Source organism: Scyliorhinus torazame, chromosome 7 (assembly GCF_047496885.1).
Source record: "Scyliorhinus torazame isolate Kashiwa2021f chromosome 7, sScyTor2.1, whole genome shotgun sequence".
Classification (NCBI taxonomy): Eukaryota; Metazoa; Chordata; class Chondrichthyes; order Carcharhiniformes; family Scyliorhinidae; genus Scyliorhinus; species Scyliorhinus torazame.
Genome location: NC_092713.1, coordinates 50,779,525 through 50,792,921, shown reverse-complemented (window position 1 = coordinate 50,792,921; position 13,397 = coordinate 50,779,525). Strand labels below are relative to the sequence as shown.

General features: G+C 51.9%; 1 protein-coding gene across 2 annotated transcripts in view; it reads left to right on the top strand.

The window, feature by feature from the left end:
• Positions 1 to 7,845: 7,845 nt before the first annotated feature.
• faah (fatty acid amide hydrolase) overlaps positions 7,846 to 13,397 on the top strand; it is a 109,787-nt gene continuing 104,235 nt past the window's right edge. The window contains exon 1 of one of the 2 annotated variants that reach the window (XM_072510681.1): positions 7,846 to 8,107. In XM_072510681.1, the coding sequence (XP_072366782.1) occupies positions 7,889 to 8,107 (219 nt within the window). In that variant the 5' untranslated portion in view covers positions 7,846 to 7,888. The remainder of the gene's footprint in view (positions 8,108 to 13,397) is intronic. The other variant, XM_072510682.1, reaches the window with a different exon arrangement.

Here is a 13,397-nt window from a genome sequence, read left to right as displayed (position 1 = left end):
ATATGGATTTCAGCAAAGCGTTTGATAAGGTTCCCCACGGTAGGCTATTGCAGAAAATACGGAGGCTGGGGACTGAGGGTGATTTAGAGATGTGGATCAGAAATTGGCTAGCTGAAAGAAGACAGAGGGTGGTGGTGGATGGGAAATGTTCAGAATGGAGTTCAGTTACAAGTGGAGTACCACAAGGATCTGTTCTGGGGCCGTTGCTGTTTGTCATTTTTATCAATGACCTAGAGGAAGGTGCAGAAGGGTGGGTGAGTAAATTTGCAGACGATACTAAAGTCGGTGGTGTTGTCGATAGTGTGGAAGGATGTAGCAGGTTACAGAGGGATATAGATAAGCTGCAGAGCTGGGCTGAGAGGTGGCAAATGGAGTTTAATGTAGAGAAGTGTGAGGTGATTCACTTTGGAAGGAATAACAGGAATGCGAAATATTTGGCTAATGGTAAAGTTCTTGGAAGTGTGGATGAGCAGAGGGATCTAGGTGTCCATGTACATAGATCCCTGAAAGTTGCCACCCAGGTTGATAGGGTTGTGAAGAAGGCCTATGGAGTGTTGGCCTTTATTGGTAGAGGGATTGAGTTCCGGAGTCAGGAGGTCATGTTGCAGCTGTACAGAACTTTGGTACGGCCGCATTTGGAGTATTGCGTACAGTTCTGGTCACCGCATTATAGGAAGGACGTGGAGGCTTTGGAGCGGGTGCAGAGGAGATTTACCAGGATGTTGCCTGGTATGGAGGGAAGATCTTATGAGGAAAGGCTGATGGACTTGAGGTTGTTTTCGTTGGGGAGAAGAAGGTTAAGAGGAGACTTAATAGAGGCATACAAAATGATCAGGGGGTTAGATAGGGTGGACAGTGAGAGCCTTCTCCCGCGGATGGAAATGGCTGGCACGAGGGGACATAGCTTTAAACTGAGGGGTAATAGATATAGGACAGAGGTCAGAGGTAGGTTCTTTACGCAAAGAGTAGTGAGGCCGTGGAATGCCCTACCTGCTACAGTAGTGAACTCGCCAACATTGAGGGCATTTAAAAGTTTATTGGATAAACATATGGATGATAATGGCATAGTGTAGGTTAGATGGCTTTTGTTTCGGTGCAACATCGTGGGCCGAAGGGCCTGTACTGCGCTGTATCGTTCTATGTTCTATATGCGGGCACAATGATTGAGACGCTGATGGGTGTGGAGGCCCCCCCGAGATTGCTGGAGCTGGATGGGGCGCACCAAGTGCTAGCGAGGAAGCCCAAGGCAAAAGAGCCGCCAAGGGCGATGGTGGTGAGATTTCACCGGTTTACGGACAGAGAGAGGGTCCGGAAATGGGACAAGAAGGAACGGAGCAGTAAGTGGGACAATGCGGAGATCAGAATATACCCGGACTGGAGCGCCGAGGTCGCTAAGCGGAGAGCGGGTTTCAACCGGGCCAAAGCGGTGCTGCATCGGAAAGGAGTGAAATTTGGAATGCTGCAGCCAGCGCGACTGTTGGTTACACATAATGGCCAACACCACTACTTCGAAACGCCCAAAGAGGCGTGGACCTTTATACTAGCTGAAAAATTGGACTCTAATTGAGGATTTGTGTGGGAGGGGGGTGTTTGAGGGTTGAAGTATGATGGTTGTTGTACATAGGGGGTCAACCACGCGCAGGAAATGCTATATGGGCTGGGGGAGAGGGACAAGGCCATGACAGGAGCTGCGCCATGGGAGGCGGGGCAGGCTTTGGGAAGCGCGGGGTTGTCTTTCCCGCGCACGGCAAAAAAGGTGGGAAGGGAACAAAGGAATGTACATTGATTGGGAGAGTCCCACACGGGGAGGTTAAAGGGATGGCGGGGAAGCCGGGGTCAGCAGGTGTCAGCTGACTTACGGGAGGGATATGGGGGGAGCAAAAAAGCTAGACGGGGATCTAGCGGTGGCGGGGGGGGGGGGGGGGGGGTGGGAGAGGAGGGAGGGTGAAGGGGGGGGGAAAGGGTTGCTAATGCACTGGCCGAAAGAGAACGGGACACAGAAGAGGTGGCTGGGGCGGGGGTCCCCCAGCTGGGGGACTGGAGAGTGGGGGAGACGCAGACAAGGGACTGGCCCAGAAAAGGAGATGGCTAGTCGGCGGGGGGGGGGGGGGGAGTCCCTCCAATCCGGCTGATAGCGTGGAACGTGAGGGGCCTGAATGGGCCGGTGAAGCGGGCTCGTGTGTTCGCGCACTTGAAGGGACTGAAGGCAGATGTGGCAATGCTCCAAGAGACACACCTGAAGGTGGCGGACCAGGTCAGGTTAAGAAAGGGATGGGTAGGACAGGTATTGCACTCGGGATTGGATGCAAAAAATAGAGGGGTGGCAATTCTGGTGGGAAAGCATGTGTCATTTGAGGCCAAGACTATCGTAGCGGATAATGGAGGGAGATATGTGATGGTGAGTGGTAGGTTGCAAGGGACGTGGGTGGTGTTGATAAATGTATACGCCCCGAACTGGGATGATGCTGGATTCATGAAGCGCATGTTGGGGCGCATTCCGGACCTGGAGGTAGGAGGACTAATAATGGGAGGGGACTTCAATAAGGTGCTGGACCCAGCACTGGACCACTCCAGATCAAGGACGGGAAGGAGGCCGGTGGCGGCCAAGGTACTTAGGGGGTTTATGGATCAGATGGGGGGAGTGGACCCATGGAGGTTTGCAAGACCGCAGGCCAGGGAATTTTCTTTTTTCTCCCACGTGCATAAGGCTTACTCCCGGATAGATTTCTTTGTTCTGGGCAGGGTGCTCATCCCGAGAGTGGGGGGGACGGAGTATTCGGCCATAGCCGTTTCGGACCATGCCCCGCACTGGGTGGAACTGGAGCTGGGAGAGGAGAGGGACCAACGCCTGCTGTGGCGGCTGGATGTGGAACTGCTGGCTGATGAGGTGGTGTGTGGGAAGGTGAGGGGGTGTATTGAAAGGTACTTGGAGGCCAACGACAACGGGGAGGTGCAAGTGGGTGTGGTATGGGAGGCATTGAAGGCGGTGATCAGGGGAGAGCTGATCTCCATCAGGGCTCATAGGGAGAAGATAGAGGGAATGGAAAGGGAGAGGCTAGTGGGGGAGACCTTGCGGGTGGACAGGAGATACGCAGAGGCCCCGGAGGAAAGATTACTTGGGGAAAGGCGACGGCTCCAGACGGAGTTTGACCTGCTGACCACGGGCAAGGCGGAGGTACAGTGGAGGAAGGCGCAAGGGGCGACTTACGAGTACGGGGAAAAGGCTAGTCGGATCCTGGCGCACCAGCTCCGTAAGAGGGTGGCAGCGAGGGAAATAGGGGGAATCAAAGATGGAAGGGGAGCCACGGTTCGAAGTGCAATGGAAATAAATAAGGTATTTAAGGACTTCTATGAAGAGCTGTACAGATCCCAGCCCCCAGGGGGGGAAGGGGGGACGAGGCGATTCCTGGACCAGCTGGGGTTCCCGAGGGTGGAGGAGCAGGAGGCGGTTGGTTTGGGGGCACCAATTGGGTTGGAGGAGTTGAGTAAGGGTTTGGGGAGCATGCAGGCGGGGAAGGCCCCGGGGCCGGACGGGTTCCCGGTGGAATTCTATAGAAAATATGTGGACCTGCTGGCCAGGCTACTAGTGACGACCTTCAACGAGGCAAGAGAGGATGGAACCCTGCCCCAGACAATGTCGGAGGCGACAATCTCCCTGATTCTAAAGCAAGACAAGGATCCACTGCAATGTGGATCGTACAGGCCGATTTCGCTCCTCAATGTGGATGCTAAGCTATTGGCGAAGGTACTGGCCACTAGGATTGAGGACTGTGTCCCGGGGGTGATTCACGAGGACCAAACGGGATTCGGAAAGGGCAGGCAGTTAAATACCTATGTGCGGCGGCTCTTAAACGTGATAACGATGACATCGGAGGAGGGAGAGGCGGAGATAGTGGCAGCTATGGACGCGGAAAAAGCCTTTGACCGAGTAGAGTGGGAGTACCTCTGGGAGGTATTGCGCAGGTTTGGGTTCGGGGGAGGGTTCATTAGATGGGTTCAGCTCCTTTACAGCCCCCCGGTGGCGAGCGTAGTGACAAACCGGCTGAGGTCGGAGTACTTTTGGCTATACCGAGGGACGAGACAGGGGTGCCCCCTGTCCCCCCTGTTGTTTGCATTGGCGATCGAACCCTTGGCCATATCACTTAGGGAGTCTCAGAAATGGAGGGGGATAGTCCGCGGGGGAGAGGAGCATCGGGTATCGCTATATGCGGATGACCTGCTGCTATACGTGGCGGACCCAATGGAGGGGATGGTGGAGGTCATGCAGACTCTGAAAGAGTTTGGTGAGTTCTCGGGCTACAAGCTTAATGTAGGGAAGAGTGAGCTTTTTGTATTACAGGCAGGGGACCAAGAAAGAGGGATAGGGGACCTACCGCTGAGGAGGGCGGAGAGGAGTTTTCGCTATCTGAGGATCCAGATAGTCAGAAGTTGGGGGGCCCTACATAAACTGAATTTGACGAGGGTGGTGGAGCAAATGGAGAAGGATTTTAAAAGATGGGACATGCTCCCGCTCTCATTGGCGGGTAGGGTGCAGTCGGTCAAAATGGTGGTCCTTCCGAGGTTTTTGTTCGTGTTTCAGTGCCTCCCCATCGTGATCACCAAGGGCTTTTTCAAGAGAGTAGTTAGGAGTATCATGGGGTATGTGTGGGCAAATAAGACCCCGAGGGTTAGGAGAGGGTTCTTGGAACGCAACAGGGACCGAGGAGGAAACCTAGAGAGTTACTACTGGGCAGCAAATGTGGCGATGATCCGAAAGTGGGTTATGGAGGGAGAGGGGGCAGCATGGAAGAGGATGGAGATGGCATCCTGTAAAGGAACGAGCCTGGGGGCGTTGGTAACGGCACCGCTGCCGCTCTCGCCGACAAAATACACCACAAGCCCGGTGGTGGCGGCAACACTAAAGATCTGGGGCCAGTGGAGAAGACACAGGGGTGCAATGGGAGCATCGGTGTGGTCCCCGATCAGGGGTAACCACCGGTTTGTCCCGGGGAAGATGGACGGGGGGGTTCCAAGGCTGGCATCGGGCGGGGATAAGAAGAATGGGGGACCTGTTCATTGACGGGACATTTGCGAGCCTAGGGGCACTGGAGGAGAAATTTGAGTTACCCCCGGGAAATGCATTTAGATATATGCAGGTGAGGGCTTTTGTGAGGCGACAGGTGAGGGAATTTCCGTTGCTCCCGGCACAAGAAGTTCAAGATAGGGTGATCTCGGGGGCATGGGTCGGGGAGGGCAAGGTGTCGGAAATATACCAAGAGATGAAAGAAGAGGGGGAAGCGCTAGTAGAAGAACTGAAAGGTAAATGGGAGGAGGAGCTGGGGGAGGAGATTGAGGAAGGGCTATGGGCCGACGCCCTGGGTAGGGTTAATACTTCCTCCTCGTGTGCCAAGCTCAGTCTGATACAATTTAAGGTGGTTCACAGAGCGCATGTGACGAGGGTGAGGCTGATTAGGCTCTTTGGGGTAGAGGATAGATGTTCAGGGAGCCCGGCGAACCATGTCCATATGTTTTGGTCATGCCCGGCATTGGAGGGGTTCTGGAGAGGAGTGGCGGGAGTAATATCCCAGGTGGTGAAAGTCCGGGTCAAGCCAAGCTGGGGGCTAGCAATATTTGGAGTAGTGGATGAGCCGGGAGTGCAGGAGGCGAAAGAGGCCGGAATTCTGGCCTTTGCGTCCCTAGTAGCCCGGCGAAGGGTCTTGCTAGTGTGGAAGGAGGCGAAGCCCCCTAGCATGGAGGCCTGGATTAACGACATGGCAGGGTTCATAAAATTGGAGAGAATCAAGTTTGCTTTGAGAGGGTCTGCACAGGGGTTTTACAGGCGGTGGCAACCGTTCCTAGAATATCTCGTGGAGCGTTAGAAGAAGGTCGATCAGCAGCAGCAGCAACCCTGCGGGGGGGCGGGGGGAGGGGGGGGGAACGAGAGACTGTTTGAGGGGATGGACGAGCGGGAGATAGCATGGAGGGTGGGGGGAAACGGTACGCACGGCCAAGAGCCAGTGTATAAAGCTATGTAAATATACCATCTTGCCATGTATATATCTTGCTCAGGGAGAATTTGCGTTATTTTGTTACGGGGGGGGGGATTGTTTGTAAGGGGAAAAAATTGTGTTGTTAAAAAACCTTAATAAAAATATTTTTTTAAAAAAGATTCGATAACAATAAATTAGCAGACACCAATTATTTGTTATTAGTTATCTATGTCCAATCAGGACTATTGATTAAGGTTGCATCATGCATAGTATACGAGAATAATTAACCAATCACATTAAGGGTCCTTGTGCTTAATTACACTATCCAATCATTACAAAGGCATGTATGTTGGTTTGCAATTAGTGATATCGGAGTCCACGTCTGTACCCTCACCGGCAACGTCATTACCCACACCCGCATGGATGAGTTCGACACCCAGGCCAGCTGCGATACCAGAGCTCCGGCGATTACAGCGCACAATCCGGGCGCCGGATAGGCTGAACTTGTGAACCCTTCACCCCCGCTGGACTTCATTTTTTAACAGGGGGTGAATATGGTGAATGTATTGCATTAACCATTCACCATGTATGTAACTGTATCACGCTGTTGCCCATGAGGGCTCCACCTATGGACCATTGTAAGGTATTACCTGTGATGTATCATGTTGGTGCCTTTGTGGGCTCCGCCCCTGGCTCCTCCCTTTGAGGGGAGGTATAAAGAGCAGTAGTCCTGTAGGCGGCTCCCAGTAGCAGAGCAGTCGCAGGCAGGCACTGTTCTAGTTGATTAAAGCCACAGTTTACTTCTCCTCCTTGTTTTGTGTGAATTGATGGTCGCATCAATACTATGGTTAATTCATCTGATCCAGCAGTCGGATGCAGCTTTTATAGTGAGTTTACCAAGGTAGTGTAAGTGGTTCCTGAACACTGCTCTCTGTGTCAGATCTGCCCTGATGATAGGGTGCGTTGGATTGAATTGGATTTGTTTATTGTCGCATGTACCGAGGTACAGTGAAAAGTACTGTTCTGCATGCAGTCCAGGCAGATCGTTCCATACATGAAAGATAACATAGGCCATACATAAATACACAATATAAATACATAGACACAGTCATCGGGGGGAGCATACAAGAGTGTAGTACTACTCAGTAGAGAAGATGTGTGAAGAGATCAAATCAGTCCATAAAGAGGATCATTCAGTAGTCTGGTAACAGCGGGAAAGAAGCTGTTTTTGAATCTGTTGTGTGTGTTCTCAGTCTTTTGTATCTCCTGCCCAATGAAAGAAGTTGGAAGAGTCAAGGGCAGCACAGTAGCGCAGTGGATAGCACTGCTGTCTCACGGCACTGAGGTCCCAGGTTCGATCCCGGCTCTGGGTCACTGTCGCTATGGAGTTTGCACATTCTCCCTGCGTTTGTGTGGGTTTTGCTCCCACAACCCAAAGATGTGTAGGCTAGGTGGATTGGCCATATCTTATTAAAACAATGTAAAATAAGGCTAAACGGTACAAACACTAATTTTGTGTTGGAGAAACAGGGTACCTTCCCTCAGTACCAATGTACTGGAGGGGGGACCGCGTTAAATTGCCCCTTAATTGGAAAAAAATAAGTTGGAAGAGTGAATAAACCGGGTGGGAGGGGTCTTTGATTATGCTACCCGCTTTCCCAAGGCAGTAGGAGGTGCGGACAGAGTCAATGGATGGGAGGCGGGTTCGCGTGATGGACTGGGCGAGTTTCACAACACTCTGTAGTTTCATACATTGACTTTTCCACAATGATTTTCATCGGATGGGAAGATTTGCATTGCCCTATGGATCTCAGGATCCGCCTCCTGCTGGAATCCATGCCTGGATTTAAGAGTAGCCCTGCTGGAGGGAGGACGTTTCACGTTCTCGCTTGTTTGTGAGCGCAACGGGCGGAGGAGCGATGGTGTCTGATGTGTTTTATTGGCTGGGGAATGAATTTGCTCTCAAGCCCCAGATCTATCAAGCAGTCCCTGGTTTAATCTGCTGCACGGTCGTAATGTTTAAACTGTTGAGATGGATGGAAAGAAAGCGCTGTCTTGCGGAGATAGAAAAAGCTGGCGCAAACAGGAAGCAAGCGTTGAGTGCGATGGAAAGAGCCGTGCTGGTGTTTAAAGAGTCGGTGAGTCCGGATTTATCCGGGGAGTGCCTGGGTTACCCGCGTTTACTGGAGAGATTAAACCAATAAAACGCGTTAAGCATAATTAAAACAGAAGACTGTGGAAACCGCTGCTATATATTGTATTGGGTTGGAAAGTTGCGAGTCTTCAATCAGTGAATGGAGAAATGGGAGCAGATGTGCCGCTATAATCTTGCAGCAGATTTCTATGCGCCCCGCTGACTGACTGGCTGATTGGTGACTGACTGACTGACTGGTTGGTGACTGATTGATTGGCTGGGTGACTGATTGGCTGGCGCTGCCACCTGATTGCTGCAGGGTTTCTGAGTCGAGATGGACTTTGTGGCCTCGGTGTAAGTGGGTGACAGGGACTCAGCAGCCCAGTGAAGCCATTGGCAGTATAAACTGGGAGGATTAACAACTGGGCGGAGGTGTAAAATGGGCCGCAGACTCGCTGCAGCCGTTTTGACAGGAATCACACATTTACCGCGCGAACTCTACTGACTGCTCTGCACTGCTGACACCGGGTGTGTTTTGCTACTTCAGTCTGATCTCATTTCCAAATTTGGTTTAAGGGCGAAGAATATTACTGATGACTTTGATGCGACCATCATTTCACACAAAACCAGGAGTAGAAGTAAACTGTGGCTTTAATCAACTAGAACAGTGCCTGCCTCCGACTGATCTGTTAGTGGGAGCCACCTACAGGTCCACTGCTCTTATACCTCCCTCCCCCCAAAGGGGTGGAGCCCACAGGTCCCAAAATGCAACATCATAGGTAATACCTTACAATGGTCTATAGGTGGAGCCCACATGGGCAACAGCGTAATACAGATACGTACATGGTGAATTGTTACAGCAATGCATTCACCCCCTGTTAAAAAAATGAAGTCCGGCGGGCGTGAAGGGTTCATAAGTTCAGCCTGTCCGGCTCACGGATTGTGCGCTGTGATCGCCGAAGCTCTGGTATTGCAGCTGGCCCGGGCCATGGTCGAACTCGGCCATGCTGGCATCGGTAGTGAAATTGCCGGTGCGGGCACAGACGTGGACTCCGGGAGCGTGTCTTCTGGGACTTCATTCCTGTGGGTCGGTGAAGGGTAAATGGCGGGCGGGTGCCATGTAGGGGCGGGGGCGCTGGTCAGCATAGGTTGGGCAGGGTAAGATGGGGTGGCGATGGTAGTGGAACTTGCGGGTGCCAGGTCCCGGAGGGAGACTGTATCCTGTCGGCCGTCGGGGTGTTCGATGTATGCGTACTGTGGGTTGGAATGTAGGAGCTCTCGACCAGGGGGTCGGACTTATGGCGGAGCAGGACGGGCCCTGGTGTCTTCAGCCAGGATGGAAGCGAGGCCCTGGAGGTGGATTTCCTGGGGAAAACAAATAGGCGGTCATGAGGGCTCTCGTTTGTGGCCGTGCAAAGTAGGGACCTAATAGAGTGGAGTGTGTCGGGGAGGACCTCCTGCCAGTGGGGAACTGGGAGATTCCTAGACCGTAGGGCCAGGAGGACGGTCTTCCAAACAGTCGCGTTCTCACTCTCTACCTGCCCGTTTCCCCATGGATTATAACTGGTAGTCCTGTTCGAGGCGATGCCCTTGCTGAGCGGCTATGATGTAGTTTGTCGCTCATGAACGACGAGCCCCGGTCACTGTAAACGTACGTGGGGAAACCAAACAGGGTGAAGACACTATGTAGGGCTTTAATGATGGTGGCCGAGGTCATGTCGGGGCAAGGGATTGCAAAGAGGAAGCGGGAGAACTCGTCGATGATGTTCAGGAAATATGTGTTGTGGTTGTTGGAGGGGAGGGCACTTTGAAATCGATACTGAGGCCCTCGAAAGGGCCGGGATGCCTTTACTAGGTGGGCCTTATCCGGTCGATAGAAGTGCGGTTTACACTCCGCACAGATTTGGCAGTCCCTGGTCATGGCTCTGACCTCCTCAGTGGAGCAGGGCAGGTTGCGGGCCTTGATGTAGTGGAGAAGCCGCGTGACCCCCGGGTGGCAGAGGTCATCGTGGATAGCATGTAGTCGGTCATCTTGCGCGCTGGCGCATGTGCCGCGGGACAGGACATCTGGGGGTTCGTTGAGCTTCCCAGGACGATAAACTATATTGTAATTATAGGTGGAGAGTTTGATCCTCCACCTCAAGATCTTATCATTTTTGATCTTTCCCCGCAGCGTATTATCGAACATGACTTGGGGGGGATAAGGTGGAGAAGTAGGCTGCAAGTGTTGGGCACACTGGATAAGTGGGGCTTGTTCAAGGATCAGCTACTGCGTGTTCTTGATAAGTATGTACCGGTCAGGCAGGGAGGAAGGCGTCGAGCGAGGGAACCGTGGTTTACCAAGGAAGTGGAATCTCTTGTTAAGTGGAAGAAGGAGGCCTATGTGAAGATGAGGTGTGAAGTTTCAGTTGGGGCGATGGATAGTTACAAGGTAGCGAGGAAGGATCTAAAGAGAGAGCTAAGACGAGCAAGGAGGGGACATGAGAAGTATTTGGCAGGAAGGATCAAGGAAAACCCAAAAGCTTTCTATAGGTATGTCAGGAATAAGCGAATGACTAGGGAAAGAGTAGGACCAGTCAAGGACAGGGATGGGAAATTGTGTGTGGAGTCTGAAGAGATAGGCGAGATACTAAATGAATATTTTTCGTCAGTATTCACTCAGGAAAAAGATAATGTTGTGGAGGAGAATGCTGAGCCCCAGGCTAATAGAATAGATGGCATTGAGGTACGTAGGGAAGAGGTGTTGGCAATTCTGGACAGGCTGAAAATAGATAAGTCCCAGGGGCCTGATGGGATTTATCCTAGGATTCTCTGGGAGGCCAGGGAAGAGATTGCTGGACCTTTGGCTTTGATTTTTATGTCATCATTGGCTACAGGAATAGTGCCAGAGGACTGGAGGACAGCAAATGTGGTCCCTTTGTTCAAAAAGGGGAGCAGAGACAACCCCGGCAACTATAGACCGGTGAGCCTCACGTCTGTAGTGGGTAAAGTCTTGGAGGGGATTATAAGAGACAAGATTTATAATCATCTAGATAGGAATAATATGATCAGGGATAGTCAACATGGCTTTGTGAAGGGTAGGTCATGCCTCACAAACCTTATTGAGTTCTTTGAGAAGGTGACTGAACAGGTAGATGAGGGTAGAGCAGTTGATGTGGTGTATATGGATTTCAGCAAAGCGTTTGATAAGGTTCCCCACGGTAGGCTATTGCAGAAAATACGGAGGCTGGGGATTGAGGGTGATTTAGAGATGTGGATCAGAAATTGGCTAGCTGAAAGAAGACAGAGGTTGGTGGTTGATGGGAAATGTTCAGAATGGAGTACAGTCACAAGTGGAGTACCACAAGGATCTGTTCTGGGGCCGTTGCTGTTTGTCATTTTTATCAATGACCTAGAGGAAGGCGCAGAAGGGTGGGTGAGTAAATTTGCAGACGATACTAAAGTCGGTGGTGTTGTCGATAGTGTGGAAGGATGTAGCAGGTTACAGAGGGATATAGATAAGCTGCAGAGCTGGGCTGAGAGGTGGCAAATGGAGTTTAATGTAGAGAAGTGTGAGGTGATTCACTTTGGAAGGAATAACAGCACGGTAGCCTTGTGGCTAGCACAATTGCTTCACAGCTCCAGGGTCCCAGGTTCGATTCTGGCTTGGGTCACTGTCTGTGCGGAGTCTGCACATCCTCCCCGTGTGTGCGTGCATTTCCTCCGGGTGCTCCGGTTTCCTCCCACAGTCCAAAGATGTGCGGGTTAGGTGGATTGGCCATGATAAATTGCCCTTAGTGTCCAAAATTGCCCTTTGTGTTGGGTGGGGTTACTGGGTTATGGGGATAGGGTGGCGGTGTAGACCTTGGGTAGGGTGCTCTTTCCAAGAGCCTGTGCAGACTCGATGGGCCGAATGGCCTCCTTCTGCACTGTAAATTCTATGATAACAGGAATGCGGAATATTTGGCTAATGGTAAAGTTCTTGGAAGTGTGGATGAGCAGAGGGATCTAGGTGTCCATGTACATAGATCCCTGAAAGTTGCCACCCAGGTTGATAGGGTTGTGAAGAAGGCCTATGGAGTGTTGGCCTTTATTGGTAGAGGGATTGAGTTCCGGAGTCGGGAGGTCATGTTGCAGCTGTACAGAACTCTGGTACGGCCGCATTTGGAGTATTGCGTACAGTTCTGGTCACCGCATTATAGGAAGGACGTGGAGGCTTTGGAGCAGGTGCAGAGGAGATTTACCAGGATGTTGCCTGGTATGGAGGGAAAATCTTATGAGGAAAGGCTGATGGACTTGAGGTTGTTTTCGTTGGAGAGAAGAAGGTTAAGAGGAGACTTAATAGAGGCATACAAAATGATCAGGGGGTTGGATAGGGTGGACAGTGAGAGCCTTCTCCCGCGGATGGAAATGGCTGGCACGAGGGGACATAACTTTAAACTGAGGGGTGATAGATATAGGACAGAGGTCAGAGGTAGGTTCTTTACGCAAAGAGTAGTGAGGCCGTGGAATGCCCTACCTGCTACAGTAGTGAACTCGCCAACATTGAGGGCATTTAAAAGTTTATTGGATAAACATATGGATGATAATGGCATAGTGTAGGTTAGATGGCTTTTGTTTCGGTGCAACATCGTGGGCCGAAGGGCCTGTATTGCGCTGTATTGTTCTATGAAGGCTACCGATTGTTGGTTGGTGACGAGGGTAAACCTCCTACAAGCGAGGTCGTGCCTCCAGTGCCACACGGCTTCCACAATGGCTTGGGCTTCCTTTTCGACTGAGGAATGTTGAATTTCGGAGGTGGTGAGGGTTCGTGAAAAAAACGCTACTTGCCTGCCTGCCTGATTGAGGGTAGCGGTGAGGGCAACCTCTGATGCGTCGCTCTCCACCTGGAAGGGGACGGACTCGTCCACCGCGCGCATCGCGGCTTTGGCGATATCCGCCTTGATGCAGCTGAAGGCCTGGCGGGCCTCAGCTGCCAGTGGGAAGATGGTGGCCTTGATTAGTGGGCGGGCTTTGTCAGCAAAGCTGGGGACCCACTGGGTGTAATATGAAAAGAACCCGAGGCACCTTTTCAGGGCCTTGGGGCAGTGGGGAAGGGGGAGTTGCAGGAGGAGGCACATGGGGTCGGGTCCTAGAACCCCGTTTTCCACGACGTAGCCGAGGATGGCTAGTCTGGTTGTGCGAAAAACACATTAGAAAATGAATTGAAATGAAAATCGCTCATTGTCACGAGTAGGCTTCAATGAAGTTACTGTGAAAAGCCCCTAGTCGCCACATTCCGGCACCTGTTCGGGGAGGCTGGTACGGGAATTGAA